General features: G+C 42.2%; 3 protein-coding genes across 5 annotated transcripts in view; 2 read left to right on the forward strand and 1 right to left on the reverse strand.

The window, feature by feature from the left end:
• Positions 1-6,875: 6,875 nt before the first annotated feature.
• Positions 6,876-13,660, reverse strand: si:ch73-335l21.4 (E3 ubiquitin-protein ligase-like). 3 transcript variants are annotated; one of them, XM_042213466.1, is made up of 4 exons: positions 13,153-13,660; positions 12,013-12,753; positions 11,811-11,878; positions 6,876-10,258 (listed from the first exon to the last, which is right to left on the reverse strand). In XM_042213466.1, exons 1-2 carry the CDS (start codon positions 13,601-13,603, stop codon positions 12,695-12,697), a joined length of 510 nt encoding a protein of 169 aa, XP_042069400.1. In that variant the 5' UTR covers positions 13,604-13,660; the 3' UTR covers positions 6,876-10,258; positions 11,811-11,878; positions 12,013-12,694. The 3 variants fall into 3 exon arrangements, with proteins under 3 accessions (XP_042069400.1, XP_042069399.1, XP_014196524.1); XM_042213465.1 differs by having other exon boundaries at positions 12,013-12,756; positions 13,153-13,650; XM_014341038.2 differs by lacking the exon at positions 13,153-13,660 and having other exon boundaries at positions 12,013-12,128.
• A 107-nt stretch (positions 13,661-13,767) lies between these two features.
• On the forward strand, positions 13,768-19,319 carry si:ch73-335l21.2 (RING finger domain-containing protein). Its single transcript, XM_042213467.1, has one exon. It carries the CDS (start codon positions 18,030-18,032, stop codon positions 18,675-18,677), a length of 648 nt encoding a protein of 215 aa, XP_042069401.1. The 5' UTR covers positions 13,768-18,029; the 3' UTR covers positions 18,678-19,319.
• A 1,554-nt stretch (positions 19,320-20,873) lies between these two features.
• The window catches only part of dvl2 (dishevelled segment polarity protein 2), a 23,141-nt gene continuing 21,568 nt past the window's right edge, over positions 20,874-22,446 (forward strand). Inside the window, exon 1 of the mRNA XM_005945276.3 lies at positions 20,874-21,430. Coding sequence (XP_005945338.1) covers positions 21,270-21,430 — 161 coding nt within the window. The 5' untranslated portion in view covers positions 20,874-21,269. The remainder of the gene's footprint in view (positions 21,431-22,446) is intronic.

Here is a 22,446-nt window from a genome sequence, read left to right on the forward strand (position 1 = left end):
TGACCTTAAACACTGTCACAAAGAATGTCCCTGTTTCTATAGAAATCCACAATCAGTGAACTAAAAATGAAGAAGCAAACCATCTTTGTGATGCACTCTGAGGCCCTCACAGCAGATAAACTCATTCAGATTAATCTCATTACAGTTAAATAAGACAAGGCGGAAATGCAGAGCATCATAAGGAGAGAATGGACACAGCGGCCATCTGGTAGTAGTGGCGACAGCCAGCGATGATGCCAGGCTCGGCTACGGTGACAGCATCCCTGGCAAAGACAAATGACTGAAAGAGAGCAGAAGACGGATGGTGGATGGGAGCCAAAGCAAGAGGACACAAAGTTCAGTCATAGGGAGGTGCGCTGGCCATGAGCCAGCGGGTGGACCTGATGTGTCTGACTGCCAATAATCTCGTCATTGTATATGTGTTCATCATACTGTATCTGTGTTGCAGTTACACAAACACACCTACATGCACAAATACATACACAGTGGCACAAATACACTCTATAACCCTGCTTGTATAAACATTAGGAATACCTGCAGAGTATCGTGTGAACAAATTCAGTTAAATAACCACAGGAGTCCCTATGTGGAACATCACATGAGCTTTATGTCTGGAGTTCCCAGCGGTGTCAGATTTTTCACAGAGTACATAAATCCTTTAAAGTGCTCGAGAAAAATGCTACGGTGAGCTTCCACAGTGATAGCAGATATGATCGACACCACAGAGGGAAAAAAAAGCTTCTTAATGGTGCAATTTTTGAGTGCAAGAGTCTATTTTGAACCTCAATATGCACTATATTTATATTATTTTATATGGGTTTCCATGGCCGAGCAGCTGCATCCAAGCATTGCATCACCAAGTGCAACGCAAAGTGTCGGATGCGGTGGCGTAAAGTACGCCACCACTGGACTCTACAGCAGTGGAGACGTGTTGTTTACAGTGACGAATCACGTTTCACTATTTGGTAATCCAGCAGATTGGGGATGGACTCTTCTTGTTCCAGAATGGATGCACATCAGTCCAATGGCATGGACCAGCAAGTTTGGTGTGGAAGACACTGACTGGCCTGCACAGAGTCCTGACCTCATCCTGAAAGAACACCTTTGGTTTGAATTAGAGTAGAGACTGTGAGCCAGACCTTCTCATCCAACATCAGTATCTGACCTCACAAATGCATTTCTGGGAGAACGATCAAAAATTTCCATAAACATTCCTCCAGGTCAACATAATATTAAACCCTATGGACTAAAAACAGGAAGCGTGAAGGGGTGAGGGACAAGCAAATACTTGTGGCAATATAGTGTATGCTCAGTTTGATTGAAGCTAGGATTTGGAAACTTCAGTTTGTTGCAGGTTAACAATTCCTTCAGTTTAAGTCCTCAAAAATGATGTAACTGCACATTAATGATCCCACGCACTAAGCATGCAAGCAAAGAGTGCTTGCATGATGTACTAGACTACAGTCTGCTTCTGTAAAATCAAGGCTGTTGTAGTTAGTGTTATAACGAATCAAGGAATGGTATGAAATCTGATGTTCAAAATAGTTTGATTTCCAGTCTGCTTTAAAGCATCAACACATCTGCTGAGCGCAGTAAAAACAGGTCTTAAAGCTGCGGAAAGAAAACAGATGCATAAATCTCCCGTCAGATGTACGTCTTGGGCCCTTTGATGAGGCTAAGCGATCTATTTTTATAGGTTTACATCACTAGTCTCTGGCCTTGCACATCATGTACACTTTGTACCACTAAATGCTGGCAACAATACAGGAAGTCTTCCGGTCTTTATGACTTCCTCCATGGTGCGGTCCACAGGAAGCTCGATGAATGTAGGGCATGGATGAAGCTTTTGTTCCCGAAGCACATGTGGGAACGGTGATGTGGGCACTACTCCATGCTTCAAGAGTGATTCCTCAACATTATTCACACTTATTCTATTGCAGTACTGTGCAAAAGTCTTGAGCCATCCCTCGTTTCTTTATATTCTGCTTCCAAGGAGGTAGATTTTCATGTGGTTTTTTTAAAGTGCTCTCAAGCAAAACATCTGAAGGCGTTCTGAAATCCTTTCCAATGTTGTTTTTCTTTGGACATTGGCTGCTTTTTCACTCATTTTCCATCCAATTTGCTCCAATTTCTTTTATTGAAGTCCAAACGTATCAGAAGGGGGGGAAAAGCGCTTCCTTAAGAAATAGGAAAAAAAGAAAAACAGCATGACCTGACGCGGGACCTAAGATATTTGTCTTGCGCCTCTGTTGATCTGTTCAGTCTCTCATTCTTGCGGAAGGGAAACAGAGAAACGGTGAAGGTATGCCAGATTACACAGGAACTGGACTGACAATAAGTGGCAACAGGAAGTGATGAGTCCAAGTTTGAAATTTTGGGTTCAGCCTAATTTTTCAGCACGACGGTGATCCCAAAATATCCCAGTGCACACGATGCCAATACCTGGGTAGCAAAAACACACAGTGGAAAACTATCAGTCATGGATTGGTCTGGACCTCAACATTATTGAAGCAGTGTGGGATCAGCACGATAGAGAACAGAACAAAAGGCAGAAACATCCAAAGAAGAGCTTTGAATGTCCTTCAAGAAGCCTTTCTAACTATTCCTGAACACTACTTAAGGATATGTCAAGAAAGCTTGACTAAGAAAGGACTGTTCATGAGAGGTTAGAAACAGCTATGCTCTTTTTTCCTTATTCCCCCTTACAGTTAGCCACATTAAACCATAAATAAGCCAATAAAACCTTTGACTACAGCCAGATGCAAGATGCGTCTCTTAATCCTACAACTTTCCTGTATTTTTCTCCATGCATATATGAGCCTTAGGGCAAAGTTAATCACTGCAGACTCAGTAAAGTAAGTTTACACACAGTCATGGTATCCATGTGTGTGGGTCCATCCACTACATGACATCTGAAGCCATCTGAGCCACAAACACCACAGCCGACGCAACCATTTTCTAATGTATTTCCAGTTCCTTTTCCTCACCGCCCCCTCTTTCACATAGTGTACATAGCCAAACAAAAAGCCTTTCTCTGTCTTTCCCTCCCTCCCCTTCCTACTCCCGACACCACCCAGCTCTCACTCTCCCTCTCAGCCGACTCGTGAGAGACTGTTTGCTGTGATTATGGATTTGTCTGGGTTATAGGATGCGTATGAAATTAGCTCTGTCACTCAGGAGCTGGCTGGCTGGACTAAAAATGGGGAGGTGGAAACTGTAAAAAACAATAAGTGCCACATGGAGGGAGTGAGTGAGGGGAAACGAGGGGAAGAAGAAGAAAGGAGGAGGGAAGTAAGGAGGGGCTGCGAGGCCTCAGTGCTTTATTTTCTTTGAAAGCTCCCTGAAAACCACAGACACATGGTACAGAATTCCCCTCACAGTAGAAGTGGGAGGGAGGGCCAGCCTTTGCAAGAAAACACCACACACACACACACACACACACACACACACACACACACACACACACACACACACACACACACACACAGATAGAGAATATTTTAGGCGAGCATAGAAACTTGGAATTGTGTGAACTCGACACACAACACTCAGCTAACACAAAAGGCAGCACAGGAGGGTGACTTTGAAGGAGCCGGCAGGCCCACGCCTTTACATGCCAGCACATGGAAACCTCATAACATCAAACATCATATCACCTTAATACCTCTCAGCTCTATGGGAAAGTGGACAGTCCCACTTTCCACGGGTATTGGTAGAGAGTTGGAGGGGGGTGTTAATCCAATATACAATGTGTTTAACGTTGACTGGCAGGTCCCCTCCAAATAAAAAAAAAAAAAAACCCTCCCACTTTCTCATGGCTTTGGGGCCTCTTCCAGGGTGTAGATGGAGGACAAGTGTAGAACTGGAATTTAAGTGGAGTACTGAGAGAAGGTGAAGGGTCAGGTGTGAATGGACTTGTGAGGAGCTGTGATCTGGGTTTAGTGTCGGCACAGCATCCCCGAAAACTGAACGCTTGATTGTCTGATCGATAAAGGAGAGGAATGGATTTAAAATGATTACTATCTGTTGCAATGATGATAGAAAATTGATCTTCGTGAATTCATTTTACTTAAAAGTCATGTAGTGGGCCAACAGCAGACACCCAGGATGAGAAGTGCAAAGCCTCTTGACTTTATCACATTAGATAATACAGTGGATGAGCCCCGCCATCTAGTGGAACATCTGTGCTCTTGCTGCAAAACCAGATCAGGTCACTCAATGTGTGCTATCCGTAAATTCAGCTAAAACTGACAAGACACAGAAGAGTAGCAACAGAGTGATGACTACATCCTTGTGATTGAAACTAACTAAATGTGTACTACATCTGCATTCCCTTTACGGTTTAATTCGAGACAAATAGGGTAAATAATGGACCGTTTTAATGAATTACTCTGTGTAAACTTATGAGATCGGTTGATGGAGTTCAAAGAAGCCCCACTTGGGCAAAGGAGGATCAGGTTTTTCCATCTCAGAGACCGGCATGCTGAAAGCGTGAATGTAAGCTCAAAAACAGGAGATGGAAAATCTGTGTCAGCACGCTGAACAGCCACTGCCTGCATGGAAATGAGGACACAAGGAATACAATCCATTTATAAAAAGCCTCAACAATGACCTTGCTCTGTTTTCCCTCTTTCTATTTGACATTATAGAACGCAAATCATTTGGCAAACGACTCAAAACCAACGCTCAAAAAGCCACATTTCACGTCTTCTCGGTCAGAGCTGGAGTAATTCAGTGAAAAGGCTGCGTTATCATACATTCCCAGCACGCTGAGTTTTCCACATCATCCAGAATTCCAGTAAAGCACTCTGCTAGTCATCACAAATTACTGGTTTAAACAATACTGAAACAAAGAACAGAAACGCAGGAGAGCTGATGCAGCATTAGGAAAATATGTTAAAGCCATTCAGTTCATTTAAATATCTAGACAGGAAATTATACATCAGTAATACCAGGAACAGACTACAGAGCTTTTCTGAGCAAACTATTTTTTTTCTTTATTATTTAAACTAGAGCAACATGCTTTTGGCATCATTCATAATGTGGATAATAAATATTGCAACATCAGCATACTGCAATCCAGTGGGATCTGGGTGAGTGCTAAACTCCTGCACCTCATGCACTACACCTATCAGTTTAACTGTAGGCACAAAGATGGCTTTATTAGCTTTAGTAACCACGCAGAAATGTAATGGGTCACATGCCGTCACAATTCACAGGTTATTGGTAATGTGTGAAGTGCACAAAGAAAGTGATTAGTTTTCTTGTCTTTTCTTGGCTGACTGTATTGGACAAGCTAGTGAAAATTGCAATCCACTGAGAAGTCAGGGAGGTTCAAGAACATTCATATTCAGGACAAATGAATCTCATTCAAGTCGAAATGAATGTGTTTGAGTTCCGGAGGATTATGAGTGCATGGTCAGTGGTAATCATGGCCATAAAAAGCGTGAAAATATGTAATTTCACTGATCATATTACTGATGTTAGCATAACAGTAATAGGAAGGCCAAAACCACAGCTTCCTGATGTGGGGGGCAACCAATAGGATCACTCCATCTATCATGAACATTTAACAGGGGTGGGCAATACATTTTCCCAAAGAGCCACCATTAGGGCCTGATTGTAGCAATTACTATGATCAGTAACAGAGATTAAATTCATATTGAGCAGAAGTTTAGCTTATTGGTTGGGTCATCCACAACAGTCCCCCATGTGGCCCCTTGGGAAAATTGTGCCAACCACTGCAGGATCCAAGTGGTAACATGGATAGCAATGCAATATTTCAAACTACCTCATCATTTGGTATTTCTTCATCATTTTGTGTAAAATGTATCATCACGAAGAGTCTTTTGTTAGACTTTGCTGAATAGTTTGAACTGAATGTTTTTCAGTACATCAGGAGCAAGAACTATGGTGAAGTTGTAAGTAGTGTGCATGGAGGTTATGCAGTGGAAAAAACAAAAGTTCTTGTAAAAGACAAATGTGAGCTTGCTACATTACGTGATCATTATTTGCAGCTCATCCATCCTTTGCTGGAGGAGCTAAAATACTATTTAGAACATTTTAAGCCAAAAGGTATTTCTAGCTTTATACTTAAACCTGCTTTGTTAGCATTAAGTATCAAAGCTAACTGGTTTTAGGTTTAAGACTAATTGGTCAAACTGTGCTTTTGTTAGCTAAACCTGACCCATTAGCTTTTGTTCTTTGGCTAAGCGGTTCTTGTTCCTAAAGCTAACAAAGTGGGTGTGTATGGGAACATCTTACACATTAGTCTTTGAGCCTACAAGTCATGTTTAGCCACAAAACCTACTTTGTTAGCTGGCACTGGGCTTACTTAGCCTAGGAAGAAAAGCTAATTGGTTAAATTTAGAAACAAAGAATACTTTGTTAGCTTCAACTATGAAGGCTACTTAATCTTTCACGTTTCCTAGGCCTTGTGCTTTTTGCAACTTTAGTAAAGTCCCAGGCTTTTAAAGTATTGGAAATGCTAGCCTAATTATAATAATTACCAGGATGCTCAATACCACCTTCTCACTACATGAAAAGGTGAGGACAGATGTTTGAAATATTCTCATGAGATCTCATAATTTCACCAAACTACAGAGACCTTTTATGTAATTAGACACTGAGGTGTTTTCAGAGGGAAGACATTTTCTGGTTGCAATGACGGTGCATATTTCACATTTTTGAAGCTAAATTAAGGGTATTTTCTGTTATCGTCCTAATATTACATCTACTATTACAGTTACATTACTATTAAGGGTCTTTATAGTGTTTATCCTTAAAACTCTGCAGATCACTGTCCAGTTAGTCCTCTTTGTTGCTGGGTACTTATAACCTAAAACAATAAATTATAACAAAACAAACAACAAAAGTAAATTATGAGCCTTTTAATTTGTATGGTGCAGCACATACAGAGGAGCATCACAGCAGATATACAGACAAGAAACAGAACTGCTCATCTCAACGATGCTCTTTCTGCCAGCAGACATAAAGATTTGCACAGCTGCTCATCACAAATCTAGCATTTAAACATCTGCACATTTGAGTCAATTGGCTCTTTATGCTCCATTTCCAAGGTGAGAAGACCGATCAGCCCGTTGCACGCATAAATCCAGTTTAAATCTTCAGCAGGCGCGAAGAATGTAAACAAAAGGAAACAGACTGTCACTGTTTAAAGCTGGTATCAGGAGCTATAAACTTCACTAACAAAAGTACCCTTGAATGTAAACACGGTTTAATCAGCCATTTATAGCTCAGCCCTTGTAATAGTATATCCATCAGCTCAGTCATGTTGTTTAGAAATGTTTGTTGGCACAAAAACACAGTCATGTGTACTTTTCCAGCTTTTATTGGAACTGTTCCAGCATTTTTATTGTTTTTTTATCTGGGTGAGGCAGGTTCACTGACTTAAAGGAAACATTTTCAGTAGAAGTTCGTAGGTACTCCATCTCTAGCAAATCTTTTGTAAATGCCTGACTTCCTACTACACTTGATAAAACTTCAGAGCCACCGCTTTCCTCATTATCTGGAAAAAAAACTGTTTTTTTCCATTCATAATCGGCTTTTTCGCTTTTATCCGCCTTGTTTTTCTCTGTGCCGCTGAAATCTCCCATCTCATTATCAGTATTTTCCTCAGAGTTCTTGGTCATGTTTTTTCCACTGTACTCATCATCAGAGTTTAAATTCGAACGGTTCATCGCTTTCTTTTGCTCGGTCGTAGCTGTCACGTTTGGAAAATGATCCATATCAGTTGGCCTGTCAGGAGATTCTGTTGTTTCCATGACACCACTGAACGAAGCACTTCCAAGAACATCGGTGTAAGTGACGGCTTTAACTTCGGCGGGGCGCTTGGGCAGCCTGACTATGGCCACAGTGTGATTGGTGAATGTAGAATCGCCGAGCTTTTTGCTGTTTCTGTGTCTTGCCTTCGCGTGTTTGGCTCTCACGGAGCGGCTGGTGGAGGTGTGGAGCAGGATTGCCTTCATCTCAGCAGGTTTGCTTTGGTTGGGTGTCCTAAGCTCTGATTTTTGCTTTGATGCAAAAGTGAGGCGCCCCGCTGACCTCAAATAAGCGGAGGAGACTATGTAAGATGCTGATGCTGGATCTTGCATCGGGTATTGCCACCATATTTTGTTGCGAGCCTGTGCTGTCGTGTTTTTTAAGGACTTGAATCTCCGGAAAGTGTAGGGTCTGCTGCTGTTTTTACCAGGTAAGACTAATACAGAATCCTCTGCTGTCTTTAAATATGGTTTAAGGTCAACACTGCTCAACTCCTTTGGAGTCCATGTTGATGTATTGCTGCTGCCTGGCTCAGTTTGATCGGAAATTCTGAAGCTTCTCGGTTCTGAGGTCTGTCGACGTCCGACTTTAATACCATCAAGATCCTGCTGGAGTCTGGCAGATTTGTCCGGTCCTTGAACTGAAGGTTTGGCTCCCTCGAGTGGTCGAGAGTCGGATCTTTTTGGAGCTTTTGTCATTTTGTAGGTTCTGAATTGTCTGTAGTTGAGGTTTCTGTCCACACCAGGGTCACTTTTAGGTGTCATTACTTGCATAAACCCTGATACAAACAGCGTGGGTGTTGTGACTGGGATTAAGGTGCTGGGTGAAGAATAAACTACAGGGTTTTTCTCCAACATTACCGGTGGTGTTGTAGTAATAGCAGATCCTCCTCTTTGGCCAAAACTGTACCTTTGGAGCAGAGCAGGGTAAAAATTTGACATTTTAAACTTATAATGTTTCATGTTCTCAAAGCTGTGCTGTTTGGAGTTTGGCTGTTCTTTAAAGGTGAGAGCGCGTGGCTTCTTTACAGCTTGCCACACAGGATTTTTAAACTCTTTGAAGCCAAAGATACTTTGTGTGCCCCCTCCTGGTTTTTGGATTGGCACCAAATCTCTTGTAGTTGCATTGACTTTGCTGACTGAAAGAGGTTCCTCACTTCTGGTGGCGTACACGTGTGTGGAATAAATGTGAGGTGAAGGGGAAAAACTTGCCATATTCTTCGTTTTTACTGGAGCAAGATGGAGATCGGAAGATTGTTCTGTGATGTGAGGAGGAAGAACTAAGCTGGAGATGGGTCTTTTTAAATCTTTGTGCATCTGTTCATCATTCTGAGCCGCACTAGTATGATGATATGGCAGATTGGAAGTAATTTGCTTGGTTGTATCTTTTGTGTTATAATACCTGGATCCAAATCTGCTGGCAGCAGGTACATCAGAGGGCCTTTGATTATCTGACGTAATGAAAGCATTGCTTTGTCCACTTAAAGCCTCTCGTCCATCTCCCACAACTCTATTAACTGAGGTCTCAGGGCCCTTGAAAAGATACGCTTGCATCTTTTTGTGTCTTTGTGTCTGACCGTTGCTCATTGAGTCTCGCCCATGGGGGGAATCTGTGATGGATGATGTCAGTTTTTCTGCTCTTGGGTTTTTGTTAATAACGGGGGTGTTTGCGCCATTGCTGATTGATGTTGCGTGAGGAGCCAGATGACTTGTAGAGCTGAGAAAATTGCTTGATTGACTCCCTCTCCATGTACTCTGTGCCCCAACTGCTGGAGATTCATTTGTCTCTTTATAGTCACTGTAACGCCCCCTTGGTGTTTCCCAATAACCATTCGTCTGGGATGAAGAAAGAGAAAAAGAAAATGGGTTTCCAGGAGATTTATCTTCATCCGTCCTTGAAGAATCAGTCTTTGCAACTTGTGCTCTGCTGTAAGGTTTTGGAATATATTTCAGGTCCCAAATTTTTGAAAAACTCAAGCTTTGGCGACTGCCAGCTTTTTCTGTAGGTGGTTTTCTAATAATCATTGAGTGGGAATCATGAAAATTTCCAATTAGGGCTTCTTTCTGAGTGAGCGTGGGGTCATTCCCTTTGGACCTCCATCTCTCTGCGCTTTGCCCTCTGTGCTGGGGAGAGGATCTGCTAGTTAAAAAGCTGCTTGCCGGCCTCGCTCCATCTGTTCTATGGCCTCTCTGCACTTTTATTATTCTCACTCGAGACTGCCTGCTTGCTGGGCTGTTTTGACCGTCACTGTAAATACCTTGTGTAACCTGTAAAGGTTTTGATTGCTGATCAATGATTGATGGAGTCCCTCTATAATTTCCACGCGTCTTAGTTTCGTCATCAGTTCCAGTGTGAAGTCCAGTTTCTGTTGACAGCAGACCAGTAGAGGCGGGACGATGTTGCCTATACGGAGTGTAAAGTTGTCTCCAGGCGTTGTACGTCGCTCCATTGTGCTTCCGAGTTGCTGTGCAACTGGCTGAAAGTGAAAACAGATAGAAAATTATAAACTAAAATATTTTACATATCATATAGCCTGGCAATTGGATGACTGATAACTCTAGCAGGTTTAAAGCCCGTGTTATGTCTTCTTGAAAGAGGTCTGATGACCTACATGATTGCCAAAGTTTCACATAATGACGACATTGTATCTACAAGTAATCCCTTTGGAAGCTCTGGTTTCAGGCTGCTGTCGATTCTCAGTTTCAAGCTTTCCCCCCTCATTACACTGTTAAAATTTCAGGCAAACACCCAGATATTCAAGGAATTACAACTGGTACGAAACAACAAAGTTTTATTGTATGCTGATGATATCCTACCCTCTCTTTTAATGCTAGCAAGGAAAGCCATGGTGAAGTGGATTGGCAATGATCATCACTACATTTCTATGTGGAAATCTCAGAGGTTGTGAATCTGGAAAAGCAGCATCTCATCTCTTTGACATAGTTTTTTTTGCTTTCATTTGTTTACTTATATTTAAAAATGTAATAAAAAGAACAGTGTTATGCAAACTTTTCACCCCATGTACCAAAAATGAGAGCTTCACAGGATATTAAACTGAATACATTTTATATAACCTTAGTTTTATATAGAACCAATTTGATTTAACTGACATCTTAACTACGACACTTACAGCAAGTTATTATTTTCTAGAGGAGTCTAAGTCACGGTGACCTGTTAAAATCTTTGCTCTGGAAACAGTCAAACATCCACAGGAAGAACAATCTAAACACAACAGAACTGAATTACTGAACACAACACCGCAGAATTAAAGATGGGAAGCTAAGCAGTCTTGTTACTGCAAATGTTTTTTCATAATTATTAAATGAATCATGTTTGCGCCACTAAATTTAATAAATAAACATTAGCTAAATCCACCGATTCAAATTAAATTGTTTGGCGTTTATAGAGTTTGTGTCGGTGAGATCATCTGCTGCTTTGCTATCATCTGCTATTCAACCCTTCTGTTTGCAAGAGGAATCAAGTCAGAAGAAAGTTAGCCTTTAGAGGGCGCTCAGCTTCAGAAAGTGGATGAACTTGGCAGGCTGCACCATGGTCCTGTGACTTGTGAGTCATGCAAAATTCTCTGGCATCTTAGATTAAAAACAGATTCCTGACTGTAACACTTTTATTTCATAATCTTCCCTTATATGATGTAAGATTACTGTTACTGAAGATGAAATGTTTATTTTCTTCCCTCACGCCAGATGGCTGCCCCCCACCCCCTGTCTGAAAACCCCAACAATCTTCTCTCTACTATTGCAGGATTTTTACCTTTGCAATTTAAAGTGACTTGAGGGGACAGTTGTTGTTGATACTTTATAAATTAAAAAAATGGAATAAAATTGATCTTATTAAAATAAGATCCTTATCTAAATGACCTGGAAACTGTTTGTGACATCCCTGACAAAAGTGCGTTCTGCCATCATTAACACCATCAGCTTTGTTGAAATAAATACTATGACTCTCCAGCTAACACGTGCACAGCAAAACCCCACAACAGCCATTAGGATGAGCATGCTTGGGCTCACCTCTCGCAGAATCTGGGCACACAATAAACAGCACGATGGCTGCACAGATCGGCACAAACACAAGGACTCTGGAGAGATAAAAAATTACACCCAAATGTAGATAGATAGAACTGAACTGTCGTCACAAATAATTGCTAGTGCTTTTCAGATGTTTTATCTGCATGTGCAAAAACCCCCCCACAAAATACTGTGTACCGTTTACCTCGGGTGAGGAGCAAAGTTGCCGAACATGATCAGCAACTTTTTTCCAGGTTTAAACGACTAGTAAAAGCTGCAGCAGCGCCGTTAGTCGGTATCTTTTACTTGAACCATGTAGGGGATCTTGCAGCTCTGCTGGTGCTTGTCAGTCTGATTGGAGGCAATACAGTTCACCTGGCCTCAGGTGACCAACTTCCTGGAGCTATGAGCAAAGGGCTATTTGTTGTTTTTCTGACTTCAGTGAATTTTATGCAAAACATTAACTTTCCTTTTTTGTCTACACTCCTCTTTCCTTTGAAAGGCCGTACATTTCCCCTTCAATTTACTTATCGGCTTTTAATTATGACAATAATAAATTCAAACTTTGTTTTGTTTTTTATCAAAAGGCAAATCACTAAAAATCCACAGAAAGCTTCAAACTGTGTTTTTAAAAAAATCTGTTTATTTTTTTAAATATTAAATACTTTCATAAAAACAAATAAAAAAACAATAAATATCAAAACAGTTGCATCTGTACATAAGTGGGGCTGAAAAGGCTGCTTTGGCATCACATTTGGTTACACAGCAGCCAAACAAGGAATCAAAACATTCACAGTGTCCACGTGGCTTTATCATCATCGCCATCAAGTCCATTTTAAGATGATTCGTCACTCATACTGCATTACTCTGGGGCCATATGGGGCTGCTCAAAACATGTGGCAGGACATCATGGCGAGGGCCCTCAGGTCTTCACTGGTCATACAGTCTTCTGAAAGAAAGAGAGAGCACATTAGAAAACAATGAACAACTTAATTCAATGGAAACCTCCCTAAAGTTAAATAATGTTGTTACTGAATGGATACACATGCCAGTTCTTACAAAAGTGTGATCAAACCAAACTATAGTGTGACTAAGTTTGCATCTCTTTACAGCACTAATCATTTACTTAAAATAAAAAGTTGGCTATTATTTTCCTTTTAGTTCCTATAGCAGTTGGATTATTCATGTGAAGTTTTTTTTCCTTAAGATTTCAGAATAAAATCACTAAATGGACACAAACTTGAGATTTTTAGATGATATTTTGACAGTCTGGTTTCGCTGATACTTAATCGAGGATAAATCTGCCAGTGAAAGTATCATAAACCACAATCAGGGTCTCTCTTACCTTCTCTTCTCTGCTGGCCCTTGCCGTTTATCGCCTGCCAAACTTTCTTCAAACACCGCCGGAGTCTCCCGCCTCCTGTGCCCGCGGAAGACTCGCTCTCCTCGGCTGGAGTCTCGGGAGCTGTCGCTTCCTCCTCGTCCTCTTGAACCTGATCGTCCACCTCGGGCTCGTTGAGGAGTCCCGCAGCCGTCAGCCGCTCCAGTGCGCTCTCGTCCACCCTCAGCTCGGCTCGGATCTTCCCATGATCGGAGATGGATGTGATGTGTCGGCACAGCGGGCATACGATCAACCTGCCAGCCTCCAGATGCGCATCTCCGGGTCCCAGGGGCCTGGACAGGGCCAAGAGGCAGCTCTCGCAGAAGCTGTGCTTGCACTGGAGCTCCCGGGGACACCGCCGACCCGCGTTGTAGGTCTGGTAACAAACCCCGCACTCGAGTTCCTCTGCGCACATGTCGTTTTCTGATGCTGGCGTTTCGTCCTTAAAGTTTGAATGAGTCAAAAGGCGAGTCGCTCTCAGCTTTATTCAAACTTTAGAGAGGCGGGGCGTGGACGTCCTGTCGGAAACCTAACCTTTCAGACCCAACTAAACACGGCCGATGAGTCACAAGCCCCACGTGATGTAACGATACTGCCGACAATGACGCCATGAGAAGTGGTTCCAAAACACACAGACACGCACACCCAGCTACAGTAACACAGTAACAAGTGTGTATCTACACAGAATATCCACATTAAACATACAGAGTTTGTTTTCATTCCTCCTTATCTCTCACACACTCCTCTATCACTGTGCAGTGCATGACAGGCAGGAGGGCAAGATACAACAAGTCAAGCTGTGTAGACATTTCTAATAGTCCCAGGAAGTTATCTTCAGAGATCAGAGAAATGTCTTTCACATATCAGACTAGGCTTTTCCTTCTTATCTGCCTCCCTCTACACACTACATACAAACACACACTTCACTTTCACAAACACTGAGGTTGTGTATGTGTGTATATGCGTGGGTGACGTCGGCTCTTCCCTCTCCACAGTAATCCCCCAAATAAAACTCCTCCTATCAGATAATCCAGCCCTAACTCCTTTCATGGTGATTTCCGCTGTGCCACAGTCTCGGCCAAAAATCACAAAGCCAGAACCTCTCCTGTTCTCTCCGTTTGTGTGTTTCCTGTGTGAGTTGTAGAGTCTTTTGTTCTCTCTGTTCTTTTTAGCCTTCCCACTTTTCCCCCCTGCATTGATCTTACTGTACAGGGTATAATTATGTAAAGCACCAGGTCTCTTTCTTAATACTCAAAGGAAAATGGGATCATATCCTGTGAAGTATTTCATTTTTGTTTTTTTTTTAGAAAAGGGGTGTTTGGGTTTTTTGTAATGGGTATATACATGAACCACTTTTCACCTGTTTAACTACAGACACACAGAACTTATACTGAAATGTTACGACTAATGTTTCAAGTCAACAAACCTAACCAGGAGTGATGCTCACTGATGCAAATATCCAATTAGTCAGTCACATCGCAGCAACTCGATATATTTAGGCATACGCCTGCCATGTAAACTGGAGCTGCCAGGGATCGAACCACCTGCCTTCTGAATAGTAGGCCTGGTCTACCTCCTGATCTACAACCAGACAGATATAAAGGCAAAATGGGCTCTAACTGGTTTGCTCATGCCTACTTGAGAAGTAGGGCGTGTGTCAATAATTTTAAGGGCTTTCTGAATCTTGCATAACCAACCTTTAAACACAGCATGTGTGATACAAACAAACTACGCCAACAAACACAAGGGACAGACCTCAGGTGGGTTACATGTCGGTTTCACTTGCTGTTTACGCTTCAGTGCAAGTTTACAGTTTTATTTGTCATATACAGGAAACAGCAGCACACACTTTATTCCCGGTAAGCAAAGCTAAGTGAACAGGTACCTTCAAAGTAATATAACAATAAACTAAATAGTAGGTCAGATCACTTAGATCAACATGGGTGTGTAAAATGAGTGAAAAAACACTTTAAGATCAACAGTTAAGATTTTTCCATGTGATTTTCCTAAAGTTACAAGTTAAACTGTCTACTGTGAAAATTCTCCACCTGAGCTGTTTCAGGTTTCTGAGCTGGTCAGCAGGATCTCAGTAATGCTAAAGAGAAAGGAACCAGCCGTCAATTAAAAACCAGTGATGGTCTTTGCATAGAGCCCGCATCTCACGTGTTTATATCGCTGTATTAATTACAAAGGTGTAAAAACTATACACCTTCCAAACCGATACCAAAGTTCCTCTGTATGTGAGGAAACCTCTATGATGATCAGTTTCTCCATTTGAAGAGCATGAGAGGTGGCCACTGAATGAATCAAGGAATCTGAACATGTATGCTATGTATAAACTGCAAGGATGTTTAATAATTTCAGCCTAAGCCCTACTTTCTATTTTAAAATCCCAACATGCTGACTGTGTGGAAGCATAATAACATGATACGCAAGCGGAGTAGTGCAAGTCATGATCGAGAGACACCAATCTGTCATTTTCTGTCTTTTGTGTCCTGGTTACCTTTACATCACTGAGGGTTTAATTACTGCTCAGCGAGCCACACAGGTGCCTCACTGGGGACCAGACGGATAAAATCAGGTGAGACTGAGCGAAAACAAAAGGCTGCCAGTCAGCTGAGCTCAGACATTATAAACTCGCCTGATTAATGTGCACCGTAACGAGAACAGATCTGTACCGACATGAGAGAAACTGCGTGTGCCTGTGAAGAAGAAGGCGCCGGTGTTGTAGGTGGGAAACAAAGGTTCCTTGGATGAGAGGGAAGCGGAGCGCAGTGGGTAAGTGACTCTCCGATCTCTTTTACGTTTGTGATGATGGAGCGCTGTGTGTTACTCTGTGTACAGTCCCAGCAGGCCCGCTGGCCTAGAAAAGAGTTCACTTAAGTATGCATAGCTGTCTTCCACAGGTCGCTTTCATTCACTAAAATGCTTAGTTTGGCTCTAAAAGTCGACTTTCTGTTCTCATTGCATGAATGTGCTGATGACTTATTGAAGAAAGGCTTTCAGGTTGCCATGGACCGATTCAAAGGGGACCCCGTGTGCTAAGCAACAGTCCCCCACTGAGTGTGTGTGGCTTGCCTCGTCATTGTCCCATGCGAAACACAAATATAGAAAAGCAAAGCGCCAGTAAAGCTACACAATTCTACTGATTCCTTTCATAAATCACAGATCAAATGACATCAACAAATGTTACAGACTGTCAGTGTGTCTGACCAAAAGGTTTTACGCCTTAAAGTAAAGTATTGTGTATTTCCTTGTATCGTTTTTATGGTATATACAGTGCCGTGGGAAAGTCTTGACCGTGCCATGATTGCTTTACATTTTGATACCAAAGAGCCAGAGTTCTTGTAATTTTTAAAGTTGACTTGAGCAGTAGTTCTCCACAATTTCCAAAGGTCATGTTCAGTCCAGTCCTTATACCTGACCATTTCCAGAGGAGTGGTTTTGTATTAACCTCTTAACACTCACCTGTGAACCACTCAAGTCTAAAACGTATGTAACTCGAGGGATGAACGGTGTTTGTGTCTACACATAACAGAAAACTTAAAACATAAAATGGCGTGTTTTTACCAACAAAGTGAGTCTCAAAGACCTATCAGCCCAAAGCTTTGCATATTTCAGCATGGTGTGCAGTGTGTCCTCAAAAAATCTGAGGAAACTGGGCAAAAGAAGAAGCAGCAGGTCTAAAAAAAAAACAAACTATCTACAGCAGATGCTGTTCAAACCTTCTGTGTATTACAAACAACCAATTACAAGAAAGTTGTCTTAAAGAGAGAGGCACTAAAAATGGGTTGTTTTTGTCACAGGATGAACAGCGGGGCTGTACTTAAGTATAAGAAAAAAAGCATTATTTAAAATATAAATTATGCAAAGCTACTGTAGTAGAATCCAAGAATCAGAAACTGTGGAAATGAGCATAACAGTTTCCCTGAATTTGACTTCTGGCAGCAGCTTCTCATTGCAGACAACCTTATCAATCTTCACATCTAATGACAGGAAAGCAAAGCAGGGCATTTCCCAAAAAGTCTTCTTCCCATAAAGATTTTATTTGACTGTAACACAGCCACGGTGTCAAAATGCTGGGCTGCTGTGTCAATTCAACACACCTTTTGAAAAGAGTCTTTGTGTTAGAGATCCACTTAATTGATTTAAAATTACACTTCCATGAAGTAGAAGAAAGCCGGTAAAAGCCAGCCCAACAAAAACGCTGGGTCTTACATCACCCTGAGTTCAGTATGACATCACTCAGTAAATAAATAATGACTTCTGGCTCGGTACACGCAATCTGTTTGCAACACAAACCGCTTCCCCTAAGTGCCTCCAAATACAGTAATTTTGATACCAACATTTCTTATGTTTTCTTAATTTAAAAAAAACCAGCTGCTTTGAATGACTGAAGTGGAACAAGCCTGAGCTGGGAAAAGACGACGTGCTCTGACAAACACACACACCCACAAATGGAGAAATCTTAGAGTGACTGATTACTTCCTTTCCCGACTATTTTGTATATTTTTCTCTGACTGTGTGTGTGTGTCTGTGCTATCTAGCACGCACTCAAGGGCAAAGGTGATTGTGAGTAAGTGAGGGGGGTGGTGGATGGTGGATGTGTGAGCGGTTAAACGGATGAATGCTATGACTCATGGGCCGTGGAATCTGTTCACGAAAGTTACAGAAACAAAGGATCTTTGGGGGAGCAGATCCTGATGTTTCTGTCTCACGGAAAGTCGACATGAAGTTTATGTTGATCATGTTTTCTCTCTACAGAGTTTAACATCTTTAGCTAAAAACTCATCCCCGACTTGCCTCTCGCCAGTTCTTCTACATCCACCCACTCCCACACCATGTCAGGGCATGTTGCCCCAGTGCCGCAGAAGGGGGATCCCGCTGCTGCTTCCGTGCCCAGCCGTGGCTCCGGTCCAGGGGAACCCATGGATGTGGAATGCCCCATCTGCTACCAGGAGTACAACTGCTACAACAAATGCCCCCGGATGTTGGAGTGTCTCCACGTTTTTTGCACTGAGTGCCTCCAGAGGATCCAGCTCTGCCCCCCCGACGCCCACAGCCCACAAGCCGTTCCTTGCCCTCTCTGCCGCCATCTGACCCCACTGGAAACCGGGGATGCCCTCACCTTACCCTGCAACTCCCGCATCCTGTCCAGGCTGCCCCCCGGGGCCTTCCACCTGCCCATGACTGTGACCTCGCGGATGGCTACAGTCACCCAGAGAGTGGTGCTCTCCATGGAGGGCAACAGCAACAGGGACACCCGCTTCATCATCTTACCCACCGTCAGCCTGCGGGTGCAGCAGATGCACCCCGAAACCCCTTATGGCACAGCGCCTGGCCTGGTGGGCGAAGAGGAGATCATACAGCAGAGCAGGAAGACGCTGTTTTGTGTACAGATCCTGGCTGTCATCTTCTGGGTGCTGTTTGTGATCACCTGTGTGTTCGGGGTGGTGTTTGGGCCACATTTCCTGAACAGGAAATTTTAGAGTTACAGAAATTGTTTGCCAGTCTTTTTCTATTAACATGCTTTTTTAAGTGTACTTAGCATTCACCCTGTAATCAAATTAAGTTTTTACTTATTAGAGCTGCTCCTTTATTCAAAAGGGGTTGCTCCAGAAGACAGCTCTGCATATGGGATTTGGTAGAATTTTTTTGTGTTACAGTGGATACCCTTCCTGACACAACTCCAAAGGAGTTTGTGTCTCCTCCTGATCTTGAACTGGTGACCGTTCACATTCAAACTACTACACTAGAGTCCAATCCTTAAATGTGTCCTTACTGAATGCCTTAAGTACAGATTTTTAATCAGTGATAGCTTGATAAAGCGTGCCCCCTAGTGGTTAATAGAGAAACAACCAAACCCTAAGGTTTCTTTAATCGTTCTCATCATGCTTATTATGTTTGATAATATCATTTTGCAGCGGCTGACTCTGCTGCCAAAGAATAAATTAAATGAGGTCCTCAGTCCTTACATCAGTCCTTTACTTTGTGCAGGGTGTGTACATGTTTGGAAATCAGTGAAAGTGGCCTAACTTTAATAATCTACTTGAGAACGCACATGTATTTATTTCATCAGTGTGCACTCATTTCTCTCACCTGTGATGTAAACTACAGCAAACGTAATTGAGCATACAAAAGTTTGAACCGTACCTCACACAGAAACTTCAGTACACAGTTATAACTGTTTTTCTTGGATGAACACATCTGGCCCATTATGGATATTTAGAATAACTTTCATGGTAAGTGATATGATTTCTCTGTGCCTAATATGTTGGTATTATGTTTTGTGAAGTTGTAATTATTAAAGGAAGGAAAATGATGTATTGAAGGGGGGCATGTAGAGGGTTGGTGGGACAGAGGAGGAGATAGCTGAAAGAAGATGATTAGCAATGAATAAAAACATGAGTACACATGAGTTTCTTTTTAATCTGTGGCTAGACAAACATTGTGCTGATATTAATTATTAATTTCAAGTTTTAGGTCATTTGAAACATGAAATATGCTCTGTGTTAATAAAAAGCTCACCCGAAGCACTGTATTCTTCTGTTTGACATTGACACCCAATTAAACATGCAGTTTGTCCCATTAGTGCCTTTTGTCACCCAGTGTCCAGGTTTCAGTTCATTTCAAGGGTACCTGTGGCTCAGGTGTGGGTCAGCAACGAATCAGAGGGTCAAAAAAACAGAGCAATTACCAATAAGTGATTTTAGATATTTTCCAAAAAGTTATTTTAAATTTTAAACTATTATAAATGACTTATTGGCCTATAATTTGCCAAAAAAAACAAAAAAACAAATGTCAAAGATGTCTCTCATGAATGATGTCATGGCATTTTGACTCAGAAAGAACATTCCTGTCACCAAAAGGCTAAAATAAGCTGCAGTCGGTTTTTGGCAGAGTTACTGTTATATAGCTTTTATTTATCCGGATGCAAAGTCTCATTGACATTAAAAATGTCATTTTCAAGATCACAATTCTATAAAGATAGTTCTTGTGGCCAAAAAGGTCTGGATTCATTATAATGTAGACACAATAACGCAGATTCATGAAGACACTTGCAAAATAGGTAATTTCTTTATTTTATATATAACCCTTTCATAAACCCAGTTCACTATAGTCTATGTACCAACTTAAATAACGATTTTAGACACAAAAACACACAAAAACATGGGAAATCACTTTCTGGCACAAAACCACCAGTTCAAGTGTCAAGGTACTGAAACCTTCGTTACCCTTTTGCATCCATCGGAGTGGTGTTAATGTTAGAGAAAATCGTGCTTATGGACATATAAAAGCACTTTATGAATGTGTGTGACTGGGTGAATGAAGGCTCGCAGTAAGAAAGCCTTTTGAGTGTTTAACCTGAGTAGATAGGCGCTATTTAAGCACCAGTCCATTTATCATTTACAGTCTTGAAGTTTAATGCTCCATACTATTTAACCAACTGATGGAAATAAAAGCTCATTATTAAAATGTTAGACTAAAAAACAAAAAAGTATTAAAAGAAATATTCAGAAAAATATATGAACGTGAACAGGCTGTGAATATATAGTATAAAATACCATTAGAGACGCTTTATTTATGTATGTAAGAATACTAATACTACAAGGTCGGGGGGGGGGGTTCGGAAGGGTACGTAAAAAAAAGAAAAGAAGGGGGTACGTCTTTACGTCACACGCCGCGTTGGCTCGCAACAAGTGGTGAAAAGTTTTCAGACCCCCCCTCCCCTGTATGTTTTTGTTGGGGGAAAAGTTGTTGGGAGTTAGGTCGTGTGAATGTAGCTTCCCCGTATTTTTTCCCTCGCCTCTCGGTAACAGTGGGAATGCGAGTTTTTACTCCAGGGAAGTCGAGCTTCGAGCAGGGTTTTTCCTCCCTACGTCCTCCGGCTCGGACCGAAAATCTCGGTGGCCCTCATCGTTTCACCTCTGCCGTCTCGTTAGCCACCTAAGCTAGCTCCGCCGCCAGCTAACTGCCCCACAAAGTTATCGCTACCTCGCCTCACGGTGTGTGTGTATTTCTTTCGGAAACTTCCAGGTCGGCAGGAAAAGAAGAAGAAAAAAGAAACCGCAAACGTAGAGATGGCGGAAACCAAAATAATTTATCATATCGACGAGGAGGAGACGCCGTATTTGGTGAAGATTCCCATCGCTGCCGAAAATATCACTTTGCTGGATTTTAAACAGGTCCTGAACAAGCCAAACTACAAGTTCTTCTTCAAGTCTATGGACCAAGACTTCGGGTGAGCTCCAGTGATTTCTTTCCTTCCCCTGTCTCTGTCTCTAGTAGAAGGAGAGCTGTGAGCTTTGCATGCAAAATAAGGAGATCCATCATGCAAACGTGAATGTAGGCACAGAAATTTTGGAAAGCAGCCCCCCTTTTGTTGTGCTTGGATTTTCTGATCGGAGGGGTGACTTCCCAGAGCTAACGTGCGTACATAGTTGTGGGCGAAAATGCTGTTTGTATCTCTAAAACCACTCTATCCCATCTTGTGAGCAGTTGTGGTATATTTGTCGCTGGGGGTAACTTATGGTTCGAGGGAGGGTGAACATGCATGAAGCCAGCCTGTCTGGACCCCAGTCCCCCAAGCCCGGCCTTAATCAGAAAGTTGTAATGAGTGGTGATGAATATTCAAATACCAGAGGTAGCTGTGTCGGCTGGGACTTTTCTCAGAAAACATCATCATTACAATGGGAGGCATTCCCTGCCCCTGCTGCTTTTCTTTGCCCTAATCCTCATGCCTCCCTCCCTCCTTCAGTCCATCATCTGCTGAAATCCTCGCCTTTTCTTTCTTTCGGGTTTTGTCTCCCCTCTTTAACACTATGGCCTCCCAGCCATCCGTTCATTCCCCCAATTCCTCACACACACAGACACACACAAAACCTAAACTTCCTTAGAAAGAGCCGTCTCCTCGCCTCTATCAATTCAATCTTGCTGTGTGTTTTCGCGCAGAGGAATGCATGTTTGTGGTTTATTCACACAGCGAGAGACCCTTAGGGTTTCTGTTAAATACATTGTAGTCTTGGATGAAGATTTGGTCTGGGCTATTTGCCTCTTTTACTCCGTTTGGATGGCACCAGGGGAGCCTGTGCCAAGCCAGCCCTAATATCAACCCGGAGTTGAGGTGGATTTTTTGGCTTTTCACTGGGCTTTGACAAAGCTGGTGGGCTACTATTAGCTGTCAACAGAGGCAACATCAATATCAGATCTGTTTAAAAATACTGTACATCTGGTCTAACCAGTGCCTGTAAACCCCCC

The sequence above is a fragment of the Haplochromis burtoni genome, unplaced genomic scaffold (assembly GCF_018398535.1).
Source record: "Haplochromis burtoni strain Fernald_Lab_line unplaced genomic scaffold, NCSU_Asbu1 Contig_445, whole genome shotgun sequence".
NCBI classification, from domain to species: Eukaryota; Metazoa; Chordata; class Actinopteri; order Cichliformes; family Cichlidae; genus Haplochromis; species Haplochromis burtoni.

Coding starts and splice junctions, on each gene's coding strand:
- si:ch73-335l21.4 (XM_014341038.2), bottom strand. CDS start 12,041: ATGTTCGGCAACTTTGCTCCTCACCCGAG. Junction 11,879..12,012: donor AACTTTGCTCCTCACCCGAG/GTAAACGGTACA, acceptor TTATCTCTCCAG/AGTCCTTGTGTTTGTGCCGA. Junction 10,259..11,810: donor GTGCCCAGATTCTGCGAGAG/GTGAGCCCAAGC, acceptor TTTCACTTTCAG/CCAGTTGCACAGCAACTCGG.
- si:ch73-335l21.2 (XM_042213467.1), top strand. CDS start 18,030: ATGTCAGGGCATGTTGCCCCAGTGCCGCAGAAGGGGGATCCCGCTGCT.